This window comes from Mastigoproctus giganteus, chromosome 10 (genome assembly GCF_048544385.1).
Source record: "Mastigoproctus giganteus isolate SK-2022 chromosome 10, ASM4854438v1, whole genome shotgun sequence".
NCBI classification, from domain to species: Eukaryota; Metazoa; Arthropoda; class Arachnida; order Uropygi; family Thelyphonidae; genus Mastigoproctus; species Mastigoproctus giganteus.
In genome coordinates, this window is record NC_143584.1 from 40,625,132 (window position 1) to 40,652,009 (window position 26,878).

Below are 26,878 nucleotides of genomic sequence, written 5' to 3' on the forward strand. Positions count from 1 at the left end.
GAATGGAATCTAGAAGCCTGAGAGAGGTTTTGGGGGTACTCCAGATGTGGGAACAATGTTCCATGGTAGGGTGGATTTGTGATTCGTACAGAGTAAACAGCTGTTTTGAAGAAAAGTAATGCTAAGCGCGAAAGATAAAACCAAGTTTTTTAGATGCAGAGGAAGCATTATTTGTAATGTGCTTGTGCCAAGAGAGAGAGAGAGAGAGAGAGAGAGAGAGAGAGAGAGAGAGATTAGAAGTTAGGGTAATCCTCAAAAGAGATATATCATTTTGCCTAGAAATCAGAGGTCATCAAAGATAAACATAGGAGCAGAAGAAGAATCCTTTTTGCGAGATATAAGACAATACTGAGTTTTAGGAGGATTGAAATCAAATAAGTTGTCTTTGCCCCACTGAAGAATTACCTGAAGATTGGCATTTAAGGAATTGGTAGTGGATATTCGAGAAGTTGAAGCTGATTGAGCAGGGTAAAGTTTCTCAAAATGGAAAGTGGAATGCAATGTCTATCATCGGCAAAACTATGGATAGGATTTCCAGGTCAGTGGAAGGTCATTAATATACAAGAGGAAAAGAGTTGGGGAAAGAACTGAACCTTGGGGTACACCAGCATAAGTGGAGAAGTTAGAAAACAGAGAGCCATCTACCATCACCCTCAGTGAGCAATCAGAGAGAAAACTGGATAACCAATTACAAAAAAAAAAATTGCAAAACCATGAGATGGAACCTTTTTTAGAAGACATTATGCCAAACACGATCGAAGGCCTTTGAGATGTCAAGAGTAACTGCTTGTGTTTCACCAAACTTTTCCTTTGAATTTGTCCATAAATGGGTAACATAGGCTAGAATATCGCCAGTGGATCGACACTGATGGAATCCATACTGGTGAACGTTTATCAGATGGAAGGTTTCCAGCTAGTTAAAGAGCTGGCGGTTAATTGATTTTTCCATTATTTTAGAAAGAATAGAAGTAATTGCAATGGGATGATAATTGGATGGGAGAGATTTGTCACCCTTTTTTAGGAACTGGCTGGATATGAGCAAATTTCCAAGCAGAAGGAAAAACACCTTTGCAATAAGAAAGTGAAAAAAGGTGGCAAAGAACAGGAGTAAGTTCAGGAGCACAGGTTTTGAGAACAAGTGGAGAAATATCATCAGGACCTGGAGCTTTCTCTGCATCAAGATTTGTCAAAATCCTTCTGACATCCTTTTGATGGAAGACCACAGGAAGCATTGAATGGAGTGTGTTGGGAATGTGGGAGGTGTTTTACCAAGATCATTAATACATGAGTTGGAAGAAAAATGGGATGCTAGCAGGCCAGCTTTATCCTTGGCTGAAGTGACAACAGAACCATCTGGTTTTGAGAGGGATGGGAGCAGAGATGGGCAAAAGTTGCGGCCAATAGCTTTGGCAAGTGCCAGAATGCTCAGCTACCATTAGGGCAAGAAGCAAATTTTCTACTCTTAGCCTGTTTAAAATCTAGTTTGGACTGATTAATAACCGCTTTACAATTGTCATGAGCTTTGGTGTAGGCAGAAAATGAAACTGAAGAATTGGAAACAAGCCAATTACGATATGCAATGTTGTTCTCTTGAAGAGCCTTAGCACATTTATTGTAAAAACCAAGGTTTAGTTAAAGGACGAGATTTTAAAGTGGAGTGTGGAATGAAGGATTTCATGCCTACAAGAATAATTTCACTAATATGATCTAAGCAAACGTTGACATCAGAAGTTTTGAAACAGTAATCCGACCAAAGAAAAGAAATCTTGCAGGTCATGCCATTTTGCATTCGTGTAATGCCAAACAACATGAGGTTGGGAATAGCCATGAGATAAAGGTTCCAAGGGAGAAGAGACAATCACTAATTTGTGATCTGAGGTGCCTAAAGGACCACCTCAAGCTTGTTGGCTGTATGGTTAGGATTGTCCAGTATTCTTGTAGGTAATGAACAATCTGTGCTTGGTCATTAGTAATTGCAAAAGCCTCAGCATCTCGACCAGCTGGGTCGGTGTGACTAGAAAACGGGAGTTAGCTGGAGATGTGAACATTAAAATCACCAAGGAAAATTACCTCACTCTTAGGAAAGTTGGACTGGAGAAAGTCAAGTTGCAAAGAGAAGAAATGATTAGTGGAGTTGGGAGAATGGTAGAGACAACAGATGAATTTGACACAATTAGGTAGAGAGAGAGATTGAAAAGAGGAGATTCCAAATTACCAAGTCTCTGACAGGGAATATTGGAACAGACGTATGCTCAAATACCACCTTCGAGGAGAAAGGAATCATACAGCAAATAATTTAGGCAACGGAGATGAGCAGTAGTTGAATCAACCGATAACTGAGATTCTGTCAGAAAAATACATGGGGCATGGCAGACTGAAAGTGGAAATGGGCATCATTTAGATTAGAACTGAGACCACCTATATTTCTGAAATGAACTAGGAAGTGTTTGGGAGGTTTAGACCTTTTTGCAGATAAGTTTACTCTATTAGTTTGATGATTCATGGTGTATTCAATAGTAAGAAAATTTGGGGGGGGGGGACATGCTGAATGAAGTAATGAAATTTTTGGATATGGCGTGCACATGGTAAGAATATACACAGATCTTTGACGTAATGTGGCCTCGCTAATGCCCCCTGCATACACACTACTCGGACTCCCTCCAATCATTATCTAGCAGAGTAAAGGTGGCAAGATTATACACTAGCTGATCCGGAAGCCTCGCAAAGAGTTACCAATAGGTTAGGTCCAGTGTACTAACTAGTGGGGAGCCTGCGAACACCGTTTTGGAGCTGTACCCTCGAAATGTAAGGAAGATTGGATCTTGCCATGATGTCCATCATAACCTCAAAATCATCAGTCATACTGCATGATGACAGAGATGGGGAAGGATTCACCGGGACTTAGCTCTCGAGACTAAGCCTCCAATAAGCAAAGTGGTGGTGGTGGTATTGCACCAGTTGATGAGAGTCATCTACTACCTAGTAACACAGAGGGATGGCATTCCTCCATGTGGTGTGGGTGCCACACCTCGCCCTCTGCTTGCATTGATTCACACCTGGGCGGTCAACCACAGTGTGCTTGTGAATGGGGTTATACCTACTATTATTAACAGTCCCACCATTGTGAAGGTGTAAGCAGAGGATTGGCTGTCACAGACCGTCCGGACTTTGCCAAAATTGAGTCCACTTGACTTGAGTGTCACACGAATATCAGTTCCATCAGCGTTTTAGACTCCCAGGTAGCAAGTACAGCTTGTCTGGCATATCTGAGAGAATGTGTGTGACAACCTCAAGGACGCAGATTATCGTTCCTTTTCCCTCAACATGAATCATTGAGGAGGCTTCCATCCTGCAGTGGATTGATAATGGCTGCAGTTTACATTTTTATATATATTGGCGCCTCCGTAGCCAGGTGGGAAGGAGCAGCAGTGCGTAGCACACGCTTCTTGGTTAGACCGGGGTTCGAGCCCGTCACCACCAAATACGGAGGATGTGGAACAAGGGAATGACCACCGCATATTCCCAGAGCAATATGGCCTTAGTTGCTAATGCTCCTAAAAACCAAATAACAAACAAACATTTATATATATATATATATATATATATATATTCTGTTGATATTTCTTCTTCCATCATCATCATGTGATGATGGAAGAAGAAATAACAACTTCTTCCATCCACATATCTCTTTAAGTAAATCCTTTTTGCTAATATTGTACTTTTCCATTCCATCTAAATAAATAAGACCATTGCCATCATTTAATAACTTTTTCTGTTCACTTATTGTTACTTTGTTTTACACTATTCTAAATTGCACTTTATATATTATAATTTTTAATATTAGTCACTAACTTTTGTTTTCTTGTGTCTTGCTCTTCTTCATGATCCGAACTGCCAAAAAAAAAAAAAAACCTTTGCTTCCCTACGTGCATTAACAACTGAGTATAATTCTTTGATTCATAGGTGATATCTCATATCAGAAGATAAGAAATTATAAAGTTCATCTGTTGTGATAATTACTCAATAAAATTTCATTGGAACAACGTGCAGGTGAATTATCTAACAATACAAATGTTTTAATGTTTTTTCTATTTCATTTTTTGATTTTGGGTGATTTTGCTTCTTTTACAAAGTAATTTTCATTTCAGACTATTTTGAAATAATTTCAGAATTGTATCATTAAAGGAATTTTTTTAGGAAAAATTTCTCTTCTTCATAAATAAAATACCTACATTAAAAGGAAAGCAAAATGAATTACATAGGGTTCATTACTGAATTTGTGGAGCCAAAGTGAGCTATGGATATCTTACTGTGATTCAGTCGACCCCCCCCTGCATGTGTACACATGCACAAACCCGCATACAGAGATCACAGAATGTGAGGTTTCATTCAGTAGAGATGAACTTCAACAAGATTTTGGTCTTGTTGAATCTCATATTAAAAAAAAATTAAGGTTTATCACTTCATTGCCAGTTACAAAATATGCCAAAATGTTAAAAAGAGGCCACTCATTCGGTTTTCTAACCAAAGTTAATACAATTCTTCAAACAGGCCTCTGAGGTTGGGTATATTCATATTGTAGTTTTAAATGTTTTTCACCAACCTTATGTAGAAATAAAACACAACGAAAACTGGAATCTCGATAACTATGTATTTATAATAAATTATATTTGCCTGTATTTACAATAAATTATATTTAACTTTACAACTAAAATATATGAAATATACATATAAAATATACATTAAAATAGACTGGGTTAAGAACAATAAAACACATTAAAATATACTAAATTAAAAGCGATAAAACCATAGCTTTAAAACCATAACTTTCGAAGGCTCCTGCCTTCTTCTTCAGCGGTATTTTCTTTGTTCTGCGGTGCGTCTTTAAATACCAGCAGGTTCACGGTACTCATCACGTGTTCCGTTCTCTTGTGGTATGGAACCGGAAGTGGCTTGGGAGTGGGTCACATGGAACTGTTCATCCCTTCTGAGGATAGTAGCCTCAAAGAGAGGATGGATCCGCGTTCCTCTATCTCTGTTAATGTTACTGTGGAACAGATCCGCAAACTCTCGAGCTACTTGCGGTCCCAGAATTTATGCACCTGATCGGTGATGATAGCATCGTCCGGGGAGACCTGGTGCTGCTTCTCCCAATAATGCTCGGCCACGGCGTACTTACCATACTCTGCATTTCTTACTGCCTTAGTCTGCTCCCCCAGATGATCTCTGAGAGGCGTTTTGTTTCCCCTACATAACACTCCCCACAATCCGGGCATCTAATACTAATACGACCCCACTTGCATTCTCTTTTTGAATGGGGTCCTTTACTTGTGACACGATTGTGTGCAGCCTCCGCCCTGAAAGCTGCACACAATGCGTCTCATAATTTCTTTGTATTCTAGTTATATGATCGGTTAGACCCGGATAGTAGGGAATATATGCAGTGGATACTGGCGTAAAAGATTCGCCTCTCCTCTGATTTCCTTTAATATATTTTTCTATAATCCTCTGGGGGTAGCCACATTTTGTAAGATCCGTCGTGACGCATTCATACTCTACCTTCCCATCCTCGGAGGTACTACAGTGTGATTTTGCCCTGTCAACTAATGTTCAAACCACACTGTTCCTATGATGGCTGGCCTGAGCTGAATTGTAGTGCGAACATTGACCTTTACACATCGATTTCCTATAGACCTTAGTCTTTAGTTGTTGGTCTTCCCTACAGACCAACACATGTAGAAACAGCAAAACTCCTCCTTCTTCTACCTCCGAGGTAAATTGTATGAATGGGGAGAAGCCATTTAAAATATTCAACACCTGATCTTCACTCCCCTTTCGAATAATTGAAAACATATCATCTACGTATCTTTTCCAGGGGCGCATAGGGAGAACTCTAACATTAAATATTCTAGCCTCGAGCTCCTTCATAGCTAAATTAGCTATAATTGTGCTAATGGGGGGGGGGCATGGCTGTACCGTTAACCTGCTTATACATAGTATTATCAAACACCATAGTGGTGCTTGAGAGGCATAATTCTATACCTTTCTCAATATCCTCTAAATTTAATTGTGTTCTAGTATTTAGAGTGGTATCCATGTGTGCACAACGCACTCCATGGTCAATCGGAATACATGTAAATAGAGATGTCACGTCGAAAGATATCATAATTTCATTCTCTTCTATGTTGGCTTCTTATAAAGTGCACAAAGTCTTTGCTGTCCTTAATACTAAATTCAGAAAGTCCTACTAATGGAGATAATAATTTGGCTAAGAAACCAGATAGTGCATATGTGGGACTGCCTATAAATGAGACTATGGGTCTAAGTGGTACACTCATTTTATGAATTTTGGGCAAGCCATAAAATCTTGGTATTTGGCTCCCTGTAGCATGCAGTACCTAATATTGCTCTTTGGAAATTTTGCTAGACTTAAGCCAACTCTGTACCATTCTATTCACTTGCCATTCCAAGTTAAGCAGTGGACTTTTCTGAATAACCTTATAGGTTGTTTGATCATTCAATAAATCCAGCGCCTTATTTAGATATGCTTCCTTATCAAGAACCACCGTTGCCCTACCTTTGTCCACGGGTAAGACCACAATGCTATCATCTTGCTTGAGGCTTTTTAGTGCTAATTTTTGCTTCACATTGAGATTAGAGAGGGCGTTTTTAGCTTGACTGAGGATGGCTTCTGTTTTAACTCGAATTTCATTAGCCATATCTTCGGGAAGTTTATTTATAGCTCTTTCCATGCCCATTGTTATTTCTGCAACAGGTACTCTAGACGGAATCATGGCAAATTTTGGCCCTAAATTTAGAACCTCGAACTGATCTTTAGTTAGTTGTTTACTGCTCATATTCACTATAAAATCTTTGGCAGTACTATCACTATTGCCTCTAAACCTGGTTTGTTCTCTAAGTCTGTCAAACTTCCCCATTTGTCTTTGTCTATAGATGTCAGAAATTTGTTTTGTTTTAGTTGCCACCACACTACTCACTTCTGACAAGTGCACCGGAGTCATCTTGTCACTTATCTTATCACCGGAGTCATCTTGTCACTTTTTGTCTCTCCTAATGTGGTATAAATTCCTATGTAATTTCTCAATCCATATATTTAAGATCTTCTTTTGATGCCACTTCGAAACGTTAAATAGTCGTTCATCTTCAAAAGGTAGCTTTGTTTGAAAGCCTTGAGGTATGAGATTGTGTGTCTTACATGTTATGTAGGGGAAACAAAACGCCGTCTCAGAGATCATCTGGGGGAGCACACTAAGGCAATAAGAAATGCGGAGTATGGTAAGTCTGCCGTGGCTGAGCATTTTTGAGAGAAGCAGCACCAGATCTCCCCGAACGATGCTATCATCACCGATTGGGCGCATAAGTTCTGGGACTGCAAGTGGCGCGAGAGTTTGCAGATCTGTTCCACAGTGAACATTAATAGAGATAGAGGAACGCGGATCCATCCCCTCTTTGAGGCTACTATCCTCAGAAGGGATGAATGGTTCCATATGATCCACTCCCGAGCCACTTCCAGTTCCATACCACAAGAGAATGGAACACGTGATGAGTACCGTGAACCTGCTGGTATTTAAAGACGCACAGCAGAACAAAGAAAATACCGCGGTTTTATCACTTTTAATTTAGTATATTTTAATGTGTTTTATTGTTCTTAACCCAGTATATTTTAATGTATATTTTATATGTATATTTCATATATTTTAGTTGTAATAAAGTTAAATATAATTTATTGTAAATACAGCAAATATAATTTATTATAAATACATAGTTATCGAGATTCCAGTTTTCGTTGTGTTTTATTTCTGCATAAGGTTGGTGAAAAACATTTAAAACTACAATACAAAGTTAATACAAATTGTTAACAATCTGTATTCAATTAGATTAATGTTGCCATGAATCTAGACATGACTGCAGTTCAGACACAGCATTGGTTTGTTAAGGGGAATTCTTGTCTGACCAATTTGATTGGATACTGTGATGTGATGTGATGACAAAGGAATACTTGGATTACTTGGATTTTAGGAAAGCTTTTGAAACTGTTGCTCATGGAAGACTACTGTACAAGTTGGAGCAGTATGGCGTTAAGGACAAGTTGTTTCTATGGATAAAGGGTTGGTTGAGTGGGAGAAGACAGAGTGGTAATCAATGGACATTGTTCTTCGTGGACTAATGTTATTAGTGGAGTCCCCCAGGGTTCGGTGTCAGTCCAATTGTTGTTTTCTGTATTTATCAGTGATATTGATGAAGGTATATCAGACAATGTCCAAGTTTGCAGACAGCAAGAAGGTTGGTAGGGTAGTTAATGACAGTAACGACGGTATGCTACTGCAACCAGGATCTAGAAAAGTTGAGCAGATGGGCTGAGAGGTGGCAACTGAAGTTTAACATTGAGAAATGCAAAGTACTGCATATGGGTAGCAGTAACCCCAGAGTAACATACCAGCTGTGCGGTACCACACTTCAGGGTAGCAGAGAATGAAAAAGACCAGAGGATAATTGTGCAGTCAGATATGAAATTTTCTGAGCAGTGCAGACAGATTGCGAGAGAAGCTCATAAGGTCTTGTCAATGATATATAGGAATTTTGCTACCAGGGATAAGGACAATGGGCAGGCTACACCTGGAATACTGCATACAGGTCTGAAGCCTCATTTTATGAAAGAAGTAGAGCTGCTGGAATGAGTACAGAGAAGAGCAATGAGATTTGTGAGTGGAACAAAGGGTTGCTGTTACCAAGAAAGGCTTAAGTTCTTCAAATTGCAGCATCTGGAGACTAGGCACCTGCGCGAGGTGATCTAATTGTGGTGTATAAGGCTTGAATGGTTTGAGCAAGCTCAATGGGATTCTTCCTCTTGCTCAGATTGCACACCTGAGGGGGCATAAATTCAAATTGAGGAAACATGGTTGTAGACTGGATGTGCAGCAATTTGCCTTTAGCCAGCTGGTGAATGATTGCTGGAACAATCTTCCATCTGTAGTTGTGGAAGTTATCAGCTCAAATAAATTTAAGGCCGAACTAGACAAACTTTTGGAGTGAATAAGTGGGTGAAATATGAAGGTTTTTTTTTTTTTTTTTTGCTGATGCTACATAAGCTTGCTTTCTTGCATCATATACCTCTACTAATGCTAATGAACTTATGCAGTTTTTAAGGTGATCAGCAAATTCCATGACTTTTAATAAACTCCCTTATGAAATTGACATGATATGCTGATGTGAATATGAATATTCTCAAACAACATATTGCAAGATCCTTCATGCCCATTTGAAATTAATCAGAGCACAGTAAGAACTTTTATGCTGCACAATTAGTACGGCATAAAATGTCCAAATTATATATTTTTTTATATATAATTAGCAATATTAGTGCTGTGAATTCAGTTTTAAGCACAAATGATGAAGGTAATGATATTGAAATTGAGTAAGGGAAAGTTGCTACTGTGTGCCATGAGTTTTATTTCATAACTCAGCATTCCATGTTATTCTGAAAAATGGGGATACAGGCAGTGGTGGGATTCAAATAATTTAACAACCGGTTCGCTGCTCTAATGACCTTTCTAAGCATAAAAAAACTATATACCGAAAGGTAGTTTATTATTTCATGCAGTTAATACTTAAATAAGAACAATAAAAGAGGTCCACAAAACTAGATTATGTTATAAGAAAGAGTTTTAAAATATTAAATAATACCAGACAAAAAACAATAAAATTGTTATTTAAGATATTGCCATATTGCTTCTTGATTGGCGTCCTCACTTGCAATTTTCTTCACTTTTATCCGAGCATCATTGGCTGAGGATTTATCTTTAACCATCTTTTCACTGTAGGAGTAGGATCCCATTCCTTTAGAGGTAGGCCGATTAAACTAATAGTCATTTTGTTTGATATATTAGAAACAGTTAGGCGATTTCTCTTCTCTGAACATTATGTTCATCTTTGAAAAATCTCTTTCCGCTTCCACTGAATTTATAGCAATTGTTCTGACAATATTTTTAGCTCTTTGAACACTTTCAAGAATTGCATAATTCTGGGAATTTTTTAAAATGTTTTCCACGAAATCTCGATAATCATTAATATCAATTTGGTAATTAAAAATGTCATTAAATACGAGCAATTGTTCTTCAGCTGCTTTCCATGGAACTAGTACTTCTTCAATATTCCAGTAATCTGGCTCCAAAAAATTGAGAAATTGTAATTTATTCTTATCTTTAAATTGGCTACAAATGCTCTTAAATGCTCACATTCCATTAGTCTTAAATGTTCACAATCCATTAGTCTTTTTTTTCAAATTCGTTACGATGTTTTCTAAAAGTCTTCCCCGAGGAAGCCCAACAAATCGATTATTTTCTACAAATTTTATATTTTTGAAGGTTTCTGAAGTAATTAATTCATCAACTTTTTTTTCGTATGGACCCTTTTCCTTTCCAAGCATTTGAAATGCTTTAATAGATCTTATCACGAATTTTTCAGCCTTTATTATGTCTATATTTCATGCTTGCAGTGCATTTTAAAGAAGAGAAATTTCGTTTAAAATATCAATCATCAATGCCAAATCAGTTATAAAATATATATTTTCAAGATGGGCAGCCATACCTAAATACTTTTTATTTGACCTTAAACTACAGGCAGCCCATCTTGGTCCCAAAACTCTACCAATCTTTATAATTTCAATCCCAAGTTGTTTGGATATTTTGGAAAGTTCAATTTGGTTCTTATTGGATTGATGAAAAATAGTATATATCTTATCATTAAATATTTTAAAATGATTTACTTGCTTTATTTCGTTTATCGAATCATCTAAAACAAGATGGAGGCGATGATTTAAACAGTGTCATATTATTATGTTTGGAAACTCTTTTGCAATCCTAGTGCTCACTCCAGATTTTCTCTCAAGCATAACGCTGGCACCATCAGAGCAAAATCCTGTTAAATTTTTTTCTAGGTAGTTAGTTTTTTTCCATAACTGAAGAACATATTGTCTCTGCATCTTGTTTTTCCAATTCAACTAGTTCAACGAAAATTGTTGGTGATGTAACTGAATCCAAGGCCAATTTTAATACAACAAATTCTGATTTTGGTTTCTTATTGAAAAAATCTGTAAAACTCTGTTGCCTTTTCATCCTTTTAAGGGCTACTGCAAAAAATTTTAAAAATGTTTTATTTTAATATATTATAGAGCAGGAACGGATATGTGCCTATATATTTGAATATTTTTACTGGTTCTGTCCACGTGTGGTCATATCATAAACTTTTATAAACAAAGCACTATGCTTATACTATTGATAAACATTAGTCAGAACATATATTTTCTTCATTTTATCGATACTAAACAAAATTTATTGCTGAATTAATAAATGGCATAGGCTATGCAGATTAAATACGATAGAATACCAGGCGCCCACCTTAGAGAGAACCCTGATCCCAAGTGCCATTTTAAATTAGGTATTGGTTCTGCCGAAATTAGGTATTGGTTCTGCCGAACCGGCTGAATCCCACCACTGGATACAGGTTGTGAGATATCATTTGAATAGTTATTATTCATATATTTTACTATGCAACGTGGAACGGAACGGAAATAAAAATAACAAGATGCAGTTAAAATAGGTTTAATGTCAAAATATGTAGGGGAAACAGTAATACAAAAGAGCTTTTGGGCAGTATGGTGCCCTCCATCAGTTTTTAGCGGTTAATCTAAAAGTCTAGAAATACAGAACCTATGTGCATGCAATGGCCATTATATATGGTGAACTGCGTGTAGCAACAATTTGCTGTTAGAAGGTAAAGCTGTGACATATGGGAACATTGTGATTACCAGTGTTTTGTCAGCCATAAGGATGGGTGCTTCAGTAATAGGATGGACACAACATCCTCTGTTTCTTTTAAAGGAAGTATTAGAGCACAAGATGTGCAGTGACTCCAACCAGGCACGGTGCCGGTAATGGTGGCCCGATCGATAGCCATGATGTCTCGGCGTAGGTCAGCGTCGTATTGTGTCGACCAGAAGTGCTCAGCAATGGCCGAGTGTTCTATGTCTGCTAAACGAATGCCTCTTTCATGTTCTGAGTCTTCTGCCAATTTCCCCAATGTAGCAACTAGTGCAGTCACAGCAAGAAATGTGGTAGACTATTCCACTCTGCAGCAAGGTGGGAACCGATATTTTTCTTTGGAGACAAGGGATCGCAATTTCCTGCCTGAGATTTTAAGACCCTAGAAACCTGCTGTGATACCTTCGGGTATTATGGGATAAAGGCGGTCGGGGCAGAGTCATTAATGTGAATGGTGCTGTGGGTCACATAGTGATCCACAGATAGGTGTGCCCACTAGACAGATGGGTGTGACCAAATGTAGGTCACACCTATCAAGGGTACTGGTGGGATAACCAAACATCTGTCTTTGCCCTAGCAATCTCAGTGCGCCTCTCATTCGCAGAACTAGAATGGGTCCAGGTGCGGGTTAACTGGGCTTGTGCAGTACCGAGAAGATAGCTGGGCATGTGTGCTGACTGGTAGTTGGTAAATTGGCCAGCACACATTATCGGCTTGCAACAGACTGTTGTCCTCAAACACATGCCCTCACATTGGACAAAGGTATCATAGTACAGGAGGGTAATATTTGACTCTAGCTTGATAGTGAATTTTATGAAAGATGGCAGGGAGTTAAGGTGGCCCAAGAGTCGGTTGCCCGAATCCCTGGGAATAACCACAAACACGTCGTCCACTAGTGACACCAAAAGGTAATAGGATCTGGTAGACCTGTAAATGCGCGACACTCCAATTCCTCCATTGCGATGTTTGCTGTGACTGAACTAACTGGGGAACCCATGGGTGTACCATGTATCTGTTGGTAAATAGAACCACTGAACATGATCGCCCCACCAGTCAAGCCCAGCCTAAGGGTGGTGGAAATGCCCTCTGAAGTTAGTGAGGTCCCGCTGTTCAGGGTCTGGTTGCTATCCAAAAGTTCCTTGGCACTTGTGATAGCTAGTTTGACAGAGATGGAAGTAAAAAGATACAACACATCAAACGAGGCCATGATTTGTTCATCCAAGATGGATAGGGCATGGGTCCATTCTATAAATTTACCACTGTTGGAAACTGTTGGCAGTCTTGCCCACTAGGGGAGAGAGTAGGCCCGAGAAGAACTTAGACAACTCATAGCTCGGTAAACCACAACAGGAGACGATGGGTTTTAACGGTACTCCTTCTTCGTGGATTTTTGGTAATCCATAAAATTGTAGAATCTGGCAGCCATAGGCACGGAGGCGATGGTGTACGGATTTGGTGATTTTCCCTTCTTGAAACCAACTGTTGACGAGAAAGTTTACCTTTGACTCCCATCATTCCAGTGTCTTGATTGAAGAGATTACCACTGGTTGGTAGACAGAGGTGCCTTGTAGGAGCAACAGGGCTTTTGCTTCTTAGTCAGAATGAATTATTTTTCCATACTTGGTGAATATTCCTAATTCTCTCTCTCTCTCTCTCTCTCGGGGTAGTTCTCATAAATTTCTTTTGGCTGGTGCAGCATAAGCCTCGGGCTTCCTTGCACAATATGGCTAATAATAATAATAATAATAATAATAATGCCAACATTATATCTGACACAGTTGCTCTGGTTACTTTTAACAAATCAGCAGTTTTAGTCACTAATACACAAGACAGTAATTAGTGGCAAACATTTATTTGACATAATATTAACAATGGAGTACGAGATGGATGCATTTCATGATGTTACGACAGATGCTCGAAGGTTCCACCATGAGAAGCGATGCATGTGTGACACCGACGCAGTATGGATTGGCGGACACGGTCGAACACACCTGGAGTTTCTTTGACAGTAGCAGGGAGAGCATTGTAAGGGTGTGGTACCACGAAATTGGGCAGTCGTATATTCAGAAGTTGATTAACTCTTTGCCAGATTGTTGTAAGGCTGTAATTGCAGCTTGAGGAGGAACAACAAAATATTAAGGACTTATTTTGCTTATTTACAGTACATAATACTATTATGTTAACTTGTCATTTCAGTTTGTACACATAAATGCAGTAAAATGTGTTTGGTTGTCATGATTGCCATTTGCATGATTTCTCACATTTCCATTAATTATGCATTTTACCCTTTAGGACGATATTTATGACAGATATATCAGGCGAGTCTTTTTAATGGATTTCGTTCACATGTATATATATATATACACCATCTAAGAAATGCATTTCGAATATTTATGGCACGTCAGTGATCATCAATATGAATCCATCTTGGTGATCATTAAAAGCTTCAAGATAATTTAATAATTGTCAGTTGATGGGTCTCTCCATTATTGTGGAAAGAGTGGTGGTTAATGCAGAAGGGTGATAATTAGATTGGAGGGATTTGTCATGCTGTTTTAGGAACTAGTGGGATGCAAGTAATTTCCAAGCACAAAGAAAAATACCAGAAGAATAAGAATCTCTGAAAAGGCAACAGAACAGGAGTGAACGTAGGTTTTGATAATAAGTGGAGAAATGCCACTGGGAACCGAAGCTTTCTTGGTATCGAGATTGGTTAGAATTCTAATCAGAAGACCACAGGATGGATTGAGTGAAAAATATGGTAGGGGGTGATTTAGAAATATTGTCTATAAAAATGCTATAAGAAAAGCAGGATGCTATAACATGGCTCAATCCTCAGCTGAGGATGCAACAGAACCATCAAGTTGTAACAGAGGTGGAAGTATTGATGGGTAGAGGTTGCAGGCAATAGTTCGGCAAGAGACCAGAATTCTTGAATTCTGTTTGGACAAAAAGCAAGTTTTCACTCTTAGCCTGTTCAAAATCAAGTTTGGATTGATCAGTAAGTGTATTACAATTGTTGTGAGATTCATTGTAGGCAAAATATGAAGCTGGCATTTTGGATGCAAGCTAATTGTGATATGATACATTTTTATTTTGAACAGTCTTAGTACATATATTGGAAAATCAAGGTTTAGATAAAGATCAAAATTTTAAATTGGAGTGGAAAATAAAGGATTTCATCCCTATAAGAGAGGGATTTCATGAACATCTTCTGAGTAAACATTGGAATTGGAAGATTTAATACTGTAATTCAACGAAGACAAAGAAGAATAGATTGGTATTGGTATGGATGTTTTAGAACACAAGGGCAACTGCGGCCAAAATGTGCCTATTCTTATGTTATTTTTTTATGTACTTAACAAAGGAGAATAGAAGTCTCACAGATCATCCTATTTCATATTCCTGTAATGCTGAACGACAAAGGCTTGGAATGGCTGCGAGAGAGAGAGGTTCCTTTGGAGAAGATGTGATCTAGGGTGCCTAGAGGATTAAAAACATTGACTGTGTACTTTGCGGGATTGATCTTGACAACATGATCAAGACTGTTGGGTGCGTTCAGGATTGTCTGGTGTTTCTGATTGATAAAGGAAGAAACATAGTGAGGTCATTAGTAATTGCAAAATCCTCAGCATCCATCCCAACCTTCTGGGTCCATATTATCAAAAAACTGAAGCTACTGACAGTTGTGAACATTAAAATCAGTAAGGAAAATTATCTCATCTTTAGGACTGTTCGAATGGAGAAAGTTGACTTTCAAAGAAAGGAAGTAAAAAAATTCTGAGTGATTAGTGGAGTTGGAAGAAAAATCATGGCAACATATGAATTTGATGGAATGGGATAGAGCGATTTCATGCCAGATTAGATCAAAAAGAGGAGATTTAAAGTTACAAAGTCTCTAAGAAAGAATAACAGAGCAGATATATGTACCTCTACTATCTTTGAAGTGAAAGGAATCATGAGATGAATAATTAGAGAAAATGAGGTAAGTTAATGATGGTGTTTGAGGCAACTAATAATTGAGATTCTGTTAGAAAAAGTAAGTGGGGCTTGGCAAACAGTAAGCTTAAACTGGCATCATTAGATTGGAACTGAGACAATATGTATATTTGAAATAAATGAGGAAGTAGTATTCTTAATAGAAAGTTTTATTCTTAATTTCCTTAAAATGTCATTATTCTGTACTAAATATAAAACTGGCACCTCTGTAGCCAGGTGGGCAAGAGCAGCGGTGCATAGCACACGCTTCTTGATTAGACCAGGGTTCGAGCCTGTGACCACCAAATACGGAAAGGTCAGGGAATGACCACCGCATATCCCCGGAGCAATATGGCCCTAGTTGCTAATGCTCCTAAAAACCAAATAACAAACAAACAAAATATAATCCTCTAAAAATTGTAATACTTTGATATCTCTAAACTGCAAAGTTTAGTAAGATGGAGATCATTTGCTATTTAAATTTAGCAGATGGTTAGATACTAATGTGTTAATATACTTCAGATTGTGCCACCTAATTTTGCATTGTGTGTGAGAGAGAGAGACGCATAATTAAAATATTGTTTTTTTTCAATCATGTTAATGTAATAGGACCTTTATAAGATTCTAAAATTAATTCTGAGAGCATTTATAGGACATTTATAGTTCCTTCAGTAAAATGGTATCTGGACAAGCTGTTACTTGAAGAGACTTATAAAGGACTGACTATTCCAAACATCTAAACCTACTTATTTTAAATCCAATAAGTATAACATTTCAAATAAGTATAACAAAAGTATTCTGGCTTACCTATTTCCCTCCTAGGTTTTTTGTCTATAACAGTGTTTTCTCTTTCCCCACTGCAGCCTTATTAGTTTAGTTCTTTTGCTTTAATGAATTATTCGATATTCACTAGTTTTTCTTACTGGAGATGATTTCAAAAATGCTGGGACTCAGATCTTATGATATTCTTTCCTTTAAACTTTTTAAGAAGCATTTAAAACATTTTGATAAAGTTAGTAATGATCTTCTCATTACCGTATATTTGATGAACCTGTGTAAAAATTTCCATTTGAAATTTTTATATCTCTCTACTTCCTCTTAGCTTTTTCTTTGGAATTTGCTTACAGCATACAAAAAGAATTTAGTTCTTGATATACATTCTGATGCACTGAAGTTTAACCTATGTGCAGAAGGGTCTTTCTATGCTACAAGTGAAATCTGTAAGTAATATAAATAAAGCAGTACCTTGCTTAGCCTGTGACCACCAAGAGGATGCATATCCCCGGAGCAATATGGCCTTAGTTATAAATGCTCCTAAAAACCAAATAACAACAACCTTGCTTAGCACGGCTTCAAACAGCACAGGTTTCACTATAACATGGTTTTCAATTAAGTTTAAGTCGAAAATTTACTGTACATATTAAAACTGATTCAATAGCCTAGACATGTACTCTGCATATATGCTGCAGTGCCAACTCTATTGTCTCACATGCACATGTGCCAATAGCTCCCCGTGGGCAGTCAGCAGCAACGTGCAACAGTGTTCAGTATTCTTAATTCCATCCTGATGAGGTGATGTGATAGCTTTGCAAACTTTTCTTTTCACAATTTAATTTTTACCCCTTTAAATACGATCAAAAATATATCTGCATCTTGGCTAGAAATCACTGCCAACAACATGCTTTTTTTGGTAGCATGTTTTGCCCCATTTGGAAAATAATTTCGCTGGTCTTGAATTGCAAACTCAGACAATTGCAAAGATATTGTGAAGATCAGAAAAGACTTGGGATTCAAAACTTTGTACACTGCCAATGTATGTGACTGCATTGACTCACATTCAAATGACTTAAATGATGCATCTCTCCTTGAAATTGACAAGCAAACTGCATATGAAGAAGAGGAAAATAATTCTGAGGTGGATAACACTGAAGTGGCACCAAAAGAATTTTCAACAGAAGAATTGGAGAAAGTTTTTTGGGGATTTGACTTGGCCTGCAAGGTAATTATGAATGGAGATCCGGATGTTGAACATAGCACCAAGATATGGCAAATTTTACAAGGTGGAATTCGATGCTACAAAGACTTGTATGCTGAGAAAAAGAAGAGACAATTTCACCAGACTTTATTATTGAAATACCTAAATAAACAATAAAGCTTTTTTCTCATCTCTCACGATGTTATCTTCTCATTAATAAAATTAATTGGCTTTCAAGTGCAAATTGTTTATAGATTTATTATAATTTGTTTATAGACTATTTCTCTGGTACACATTCAATTAAAACCCATTATAATTATACCTCAATCAGCACGGTTTCACATAACATGGAACAGTTTCGGTACCAATTATCAGTGCTAGGCGGGGCATTGCTTACTCATTTTAAATATGCACAAACTAGTAATTACAAAAGACATTTTCTCTATGAATGTATAAACTTTGAATCTGGTAAATTTTATTGCTGCATAATGAGTTGCATTTTGTTTTAGCAGCGTTTTTAATAATTGTAAATAGTGAAACTGTTTGTAGATTTGGTGTTTGATGTGATTAAATAAAGTATGATTTTATTTTTTATTTATTGCTCTAAAATTTCACATGTATTTTTTATATTTGTTATATTTTTATTCTCTTATTTATTTTTGTTTCATAGAGGAAGAAAGTGTAAAATCTGACATCAGCAGCTTAATCCAAGGCTATCTAAAAGAAATAGAAGAACTAAGGTAAAGTTTTTTTTAGACATTTTGATTAAATCTATTTTAATTGTGAAATGCTGGTTATAGATGGTACAATTTTTGTAGCCCAAAATTTTTAAGATTTAATATACAATGTGCCATATTTATTCATTTGTAGTATATCTTATTTTTGCTTTTTTTTTTTTTTTTGCTTTTGCAGTCCTTATGTCACACCAAACTGACTCAACAGTGCACTGTCCATCTATATCAACTGGATGCACTTCTTTTGATTTTATGTTTTTCTTAATTAAGAGCACAACCCCTCCTCCCTTCATATCCTGTCTACTCTTTCTGTACACTGATATCCCATGTCTCTGATATCCCAACAATATCCACCTTTGGTGTCTTGACCAACACTTCAAATTCATCAAATTAATTTACTGAACTTCAGGCAGTTCCTGCTGTAACAAATTAATTGGTTCCAGAATGTCATTCTTTAAAAGAATTTATATAAAAGAAAAGTCTCATAATTCCCAAAGAATATTTAGTTTATTCATTCCTGAAATACTACACAATAGTAAATTATATAAAAACACATTTGTTTTAATATTAAATATATTGAGAATAAATTAAATACATAAATGAATATTAATGTGAATTTAGATGAAAGAATTAATAATTTTTTTTGTGGTAATAGTGGCATGTGATGCAAGAAAGCAAGCGATTGAGCTTATGCAGCATCAGCCAAAAAAAATTCACACAACCATTGCCTCTAAATGTTTGTCCAGTTCCTCCTTAAATTTATTTAACCTATCAACTTCCACAATGACAAATGGAAGTGTGTTCCAGCAATTAACAACCTGCTAGCTAAAGGCAAATTTCCGCACATCTATTCTATCTGTCTTTCCTCAATTTGAATTTATGCCCTCTTAGGTTAGTAATCTGAACAAGTGGAAGAATCCCATCAGAATTCAGCGTGCTCAACACATTCAAGGCCATATACACCTCAATCAGATCACCTTGCAGGTGCCTAGTCTCCAGCCGCTGCAATTTGCAGAACTTAAGTTGCTCTTGGTAAGAGGATCCCTTCATTTCCCTCACCAATCTTGTTGCCCTTCTCTGTACACACTCAAGAAAATCTACGGCCTTCCTAAAATGAGGCCTCCAGACCTGTACACAGAACTCAAGGCGTGGCCTGACCATTGCCTTATACAGAGGGACAATCACCTCCTTTTCCCTGTTAGTAAAATTCCTGTATATCATTGACAAAACCCCATGACCTGCTCTTGCAGCCTGTTTGCATTGTTTAGAAAACTTCATATCTGATTACACAATTACTCCCATGTCTTTTTCATTTTCTACCACCCTAAGTGTAGTACCACACAGTAGGTACGTTCCTCTGGGGTTACTTCTACCCATATGATTAGACCGGAGTTTGAGCCCGTGACCACCAAATACGGAGAATGCGGAAAGGTCAGGGAATGACCATCGCATATCCCCAGAGCAATATGGCCTTAGTTGCTAATGCTCCTAAAAACCAAATAACAACAACAACAACTTCTACCGATATGTAGTACTTTGCATTTGTCAATGTTAAACTTCATTGCCACTTCTCAGCCCATCTTCCCAAATTTTCTAGATCCTGTTGCAATAGTACACTGCTGTTACTGTCATTAACAACCCTGCCAACCTTTGTATTATCTGCAAACTTTGACACTAAGCCTGCTATACCTTCCTCAATATCATTGATAGATATACAAAACAACAGTGGGCCTAACACCAAACCGTGAGGCAAACCACTAATAACATTATTCCAGATAGAGCAGTACCCATTGATCACCACTCTCTGTCTTCTCCCACTCAACCATCCTTTTATCCATTGTAGCAACTTACCCTTAATACCATTGTGCTCCAATTTGTACAGTAGTCTTCCATGCGCAACAGTGTCGAAAGCTTTCTTGAAATCCAAGTATATGATATCAAAATTATTTTTTACATCCAGTTCTTTTGTAACCACATCATAATATCCAATCACATTTGTCAAACAAAACTTTCCCTTAACAAACCCATGCTGTGTCTGAATTATTGCTGCAGTCTTGTCTAGATGATCCTGCAGTGCATCTTTAACTAGTGACTCCATTATTATACCTGGAACAGAATTTAAACTAACTAGTCTGTAATTACTCATGTCACTCTTCGATCCCCCTTTGTGAATTGGGGATACATTTACACATCTACAGTCCTTGGGGACATCCCCCGAGTCCAAGGATGCTCTCATAATTATGGCTAAGGGTTTGCTTAGTTCCTTTGCCACCTCCTTTAATATAACTGGAAAGATCCCATCCACCCCAGGTGCCTTTCTTATATTTAATTTCAACAATTTCTCCTCTACTTTGCGCTCAGTTATTACAAAATCATTAGGCACCCCTGCTACAATTTGATAACCTGGCATTTTCAATCCTTAATAACTCCTCATGTGTGAATGTAGATGCAAAATACTCATTCAGTATGTTTGCTATCTGAGCAGGATCATCAACAGTTGAACTATCGATATCAAGTGGACCATTCAGATTCATCCCCTTCCTTTTAGAGTTTATATAAGAAAAGAAATCCTTGCTGTTTTACTTAGCATCCTTTGCCAAAGATTTCTCGTAATCTGCCTTTGCCTGCCTAACCTCTGTGACTTTGTGATTACAGACTAGCTTATATCCCCAGGGGCTCACATCTGGTGAGTATGGGCTTGGCACACCCAGGGTCCTGAGCTGGATATCATCATTCTTCTCTTTCTTGGTGATTCCTTCTACTTCTCTCTCTCTCTCTCTCTCTCTCTCTCTCTCTCTCTCTCTCTCTCTCTCTCTCTCTCTCTCTCTCTCTCTCTCAGGGTAACTCGGGAATGTTTTTTGGCTGGTGCAGCATAAGCCTCAGGCTTCCTTGCACCATATAGCTAATAATAATAATAATAATAATATCTGCCATATGCTTCTGTATTGCCTGATAATTTATTTGCATCCCATGCATTTTTTTTCTCTGCCACGAGTCTCATTAGTTCATTTGACAACCATTTAGGCCTGAACCTTGGACAATATTTCTTAATAGGTATGAAACTTTTAGTAGCTTCCACGATTAATTCCTTGAATGCTTCCCACTTAGAATTTGCTGTTGGTAACATCATCAGTTGATCCCATCGTACAGAAATTAAAAACTGTCTGAGACCACTGTAGTCACCTTTACGAAGCAAAAACCCTTTCCTTTACCCCTGATGGTAATTATATCTTTAAGTAATTCCCACATCAGTACACTGTGATCACCGCCACCTAGTGGTTCTTTTATCTGCAAATTCTTAATACATGAATGATCACTTCTGATAACCAGATCAAGAGTATTACCCTCTCTGGTTACCTGTTGAACATGCTGCTGCAGAAAACAATCATCCAATAAATCCACAGAAATCTTATTAGTGTGTGAGTGAGAAACCCACAAGTTCCAGTCAATATATGGGAAGTTAAAATCCCCCATTATAAGACATTCTGATTTACTAGCCCACTCTATTTCTCTGTACAATTGTTCATTGTACTCATTTGAGTCATTAGGCCTATAACACATTCCTAGTCTTATTTTTGCTTTCTCAGTTCTTATGTCACACCAAACTGACTCAACAGTGCACTGTCCATCTATATCAACTGGATGCACTTCTTTTATGTTTTTCTTAATTAACAGCACAACCCCTCCTCCCTTCCTATCCTGTCTATCCTTTCTTTACACTGATATCGCACGTCTCTGATATCCCAACAATATCCACCTTTGGTGTCTTGACCAACACTTCAAATTCATCAAATTTATTTACTGTACTTCTAGCATTGGTATACATGCACCTATTCTTATTCTTAGTTACCACAACTTAGAATATATATTAAGGATAATTAATTACCCTTATTAATGAATTAGTTGTGATATGATATGAATATCACAAAAGTAGCTGGTCTCTTTAAATAGGAAATCGCTTGTTTGGTCTGCCATTTCCTCTTACATAATTTTATTAATGGCATGCTTCTTGCTGATTGATTCCACTGCAAACATTCATATTCCTCTCAAAGTCATGGTCTTTCCTCTCAAGTAAGACTTTTGCTTCTTCCACCTTCCTGAACACTACTTTTAATCTTTTAGTTGCAAGAGTGCTCATTGCAGAACTCTGTAATTAATTTAATTAAAGACATAACTACTGTTAAGGGTTAAAAAAAAACAAGACCCAGAATATGTGTGTATATATTTTTTAGTAAAAAATTCAGAGCTACAGGGCCCAATAACTTCCACAATTTTTTAATATATTAAAAAAAGTAAGAGATTACCTCAATATTTTTCGTGGAATGCTTCCAGTCAATTATCTCCCAAATGTGGCGAATAAAATAAGATGAAAAAAAAAACCGAATTAATGAATTCCTTCACTCATAGAGATACGACCAAATCCAATGCGCAAAGGATTTGAAAGCTGAGAGCCCCAACCCTATCCCGAAACACATCAAACACCGCAGCAAGACCATGAGTACGAGAAGACATTGTGTCAGAATAAATAGTTAAAACTGCTTCCGATAATAAATGATTAAAATCACAATTAAAAATATTAAAAACACAATTAAAATTAAAAGGATTAAAAGTTACAGTTTGGATGAATACTCAAATTAAATGAAATGCACAGCTGTTTCCCTTCCTTAAGCAGACCACGCTTTTTGGTTGATCGCTGTATATATCGCAAAATGTTTGTGTGTGTATTTGACTCTGAAATAGAGAGATTATTTATGTTGATGCAAAAAGGACCAGAAATCCGAAATTAGTTAAGGCTGTCGCACATTGATAGAATTTTTGTGTGGTTTCATTTCAAGCATTTCAATGATTAATAATTTTATGTAATTGTGTTGTATATTCAAAATTACCGCTTCATTGAATAGGAATACGTGACCATTGACCGCATGAAAGGCCAACTCCGACGCGTTTGCGCACAATGTGCGGATGGAAGCAGCATGTTGCTTGACATGTAAACCTAAAGTACGAGTGGAACCCTCATATGATGAACCACACTGACTACACGAAATCTTGTACACAAGATCATTTACCTGTGCCGAGCAAAAAGGAAGAATTGTGTGATATTTTTAATATATTATGGAGCTTCTTCATGGGCCTGGCTATAATTTTGAATTCAGTATTTCTAAAGAGTTTATTAAGCTGCCTGTACCATTGTTCGACATATGGTATGGAAATAAAGTGTGTTTTATTGGTATTATTAATCGTTATCATATTTGCTGTTTTACTGTACATCGAACAATGGTACAGGTGTGAGATTTGGGCTGCTGGTTAGAGGTCGCATTGAGATGTAATAAAGAGAACCTTCACATCAGGGTAAAAATCACCGAGAGTGTGGATAGTCAAATGCATTATTGAGAAGTAACAGTGCCTTAAATTTCAGCTTGTTCTCCTTTCACTAATATTTAACAACAGGCACAAGTCCTTGGAAGCCTAGTATCTAGGCATAGAATATTCCCCTTTAGTGATTATTGGTTTTGGAAGACATCTTCAAGGACAGCACAGTCTCATCAACATTGATGACTTGCCTTAGAATATTTTCCTCTCTTCAGTGATATTTTTCAGCTGTTCAGGGAACATATCAGCTGCTGAAATATTTGCACTAGTAGCCTCCCTTCACGTGCTAATATTATGGAGCTGGTGACAGCATTTTCTGAAATGGTGTAACCATTCAATGCTTGCTCTATTCTAAGTTTCTCTTCTGTTGATGTTATGCTCTCATGCACCTGAACAGTTTTGTAAAAGCTTAAAAGTTTAGTCTTCATCACTATCAGACTTAAAGGAACATGCTTCTAAGTCTGGTTTTAATACCAGATAAACAAAAGCTTTTCTATTTCAGTAATATTTGAATTATGTTTTTTTTATTCTTGTTGATGACATGATAGCATTCCAAATTTCCCTCAGAATTTTATCCTTTCCCTTAACAGTTATAGAGCCAAGTTTTAACTGAACTTGGAGCCAAGTTCAGTGTGCTTGCTTTTCCATATTGGGAATGCCATTTTCACAGATTTCTTTGCATTCCTTTTGTTTAAGTCTTCACTTTACATGCACCTCACACTTTCCACAACATTTTTTTATGATCAATTCTTAATTTTACAAAAAATTGACATCAGGAATGCAAAAGAACAAATTAAAGAAATGTGCCATCTAGCATAGATTGGGCATACCAAATCATATGTGCTGTTATGCAGACATACCAAATCATATGTGCTGTTATGCAGACATCCATTTTGAACCTGTGGGTTCCAACCCAAAGATGGGCTGCCATAAGATTAGCAAGGAATTGTGAAAATTTATTACTGTTATGTCTATATTTTGTGTTACATTTAATAAAATACTGATAAATCATATTTAAATAAATTATTACTTATAGCTGTATCACTGTGAAAATCACAGCGGATAACATGTGTAACTTGTTCTTATTGTTGCCATGCATGTCTGCCTTCACAGTTCATTAGCTAAATATAATCAGTGGGCATCACAGTTTTAAGGTGCATATGCACATTTTTCATTATGTGAGAATTGAAGTTTGCTTCATGCAGCCTTGCTTATGCACATGTATTTGTTTTTAATAGTATGAACCAGAGCTATAAGGCTCCATACATTCTATGTTGATATCAATATTTGTAAAAGAATAAGAGAAGTTTACCTCAATATGATACGTAGAACACTACTGTATGATACTCTCCAGAAATTAAAACAAAAACAATTAAAAATCTTACATCAAAAAGCACAGACCTCAGAAAATTGAATACATTATCAGGAGGGTTAAGACACATTTATAAAAGTTGTAACACATTGCCGCGGGCTTGCGATCAAATGCATAAGAATTGTGTGACGACCCCCCCCCCCGCATATGCACAATGGTCTACTGGAGAATACTTCAGCTAGTTTGCAAACCCCCTCGCCCAACATTCAGCGAACTGACATATCAACAGGTTACAAATCTTTCCTCGTATATACTATCGCAGGACCAGATTTAACTTTTATCCAAAGGATTAAATTACAATTTACCACCACGAAAACTACCTAAAAAACAGTGCGTAATTGATATTGAATTTGGACATGAGAATTCTGTTAATGTTCGCCGGCCATATCTAATCTCTGATTCATGGTCTTTTACGTGCATGCGCGAAGACAAATAATGCTTATTTAAGTTCCATGCTCACCCCTATTCGGTAATTTTCATTCCTGTGATCACTACATATGGTCGAAAAGCATTGTCAGCTTCCAGAACGAAAGTTGTTGTGCAATTTTTTTTTTGTTAAATTAATTTTTAATTGCATTAAATTGATTTTTAATTGCGTTCATTTGATTTTTAATTATTTCTTACTGTAATGTAAGATTTTTAATTGTTTTCGTTTTAATTTCTGGAGAGTATCATACAGAAGTTTTCTACATATCATATTGAGGTAAACTTCTCTTATTCTTTTTCAAGTATTTGTTTTTAGTACAGGAGTAGCATTTTTTAAATTTTATTTTACCCTTTATTTGAAAAGTGACCAGCAAAAAGATAAGTTGACAAATACATAAAGTACAAAATTACTTTGATAATTATAGCGACAATGGAAAACTATAATAAATTATGTGGAAGTTCTTTACAATGAATCTGTGAAATGAAATAAATTGCAGATGCATTTAAACACTGAAGTACTAGGAATTTTGGCCCCCCCTCAGTTCTCCCCTGAGCCATAGCACTTCCATTAGTTTGATCCTTTTGCTTTGCTGCTCTGGTCTGAGTCACGATTTCTATTCAAGATCAATAAAATCCCAATACAAAATATAACCCTAAACTTATATCCCAATGCAGTTATAACACACACACACACACACACACACACACACACACACACACACACACACACACACACACACACACATATATATATATATATATATATTTCGGTATCAAATGTTATCTCCGAGTTACGTTATATGACTTTCTTATCCCCTGTCAACTTATGTGTATTAATTTATGATGTTACATTTGTAAAAACTAGGTCGCTATATTTATTTAGTTAAAGTACAATTCAATTGACAATGAAATTTAATAAATTAATAAATTTTACTGATTAATTGATAATACTATAGTTGCTATCTAGTTTTCTGTTAAACCTTACGCTATTTAGTCCATTAGACCTACGCTATCTAGTTCGGTAGTACACATGTTGTATCGTATAACAATGACGGCAAGTTACGAACGATTATTCTACAGACACAAAGTATTAATTACTTTCCAAATTGCACTATCTCAATTCAAAATAAACCACGGAGCTTAACTAGGTCTATAAGCTACTTATAGAAATAATTTAATCTAA

At 36.9% G+C, this 26,878-nt stretch overlaps 1 protein-coding gene across 3 annotated transcripts in view; it reads left to right on the forward strand.

Annotated features, from left to right (window-relative positions):
- Positions 1–26,878, forward strand: part of LOC150078996 (kinesin-like protein KIF21A) — a 755,520-nt gene that overhangs the window by 141,401 nt on the left and 587,241 nt on the right. For all 3 annotated transcript variants that reach the window (XM_090383539.1, XM_090383541.1, XM_090383540.1), the window contains one exon: positions 18,464–18,533. In XM_090383539.1, the coding sequence (XP_090239665.1) occupies positions 18,464–18,533 (70 nt within the window). The remainder of the gene's footprint in view (positions 1–18,463; positions 18,534–26,878) is intronic.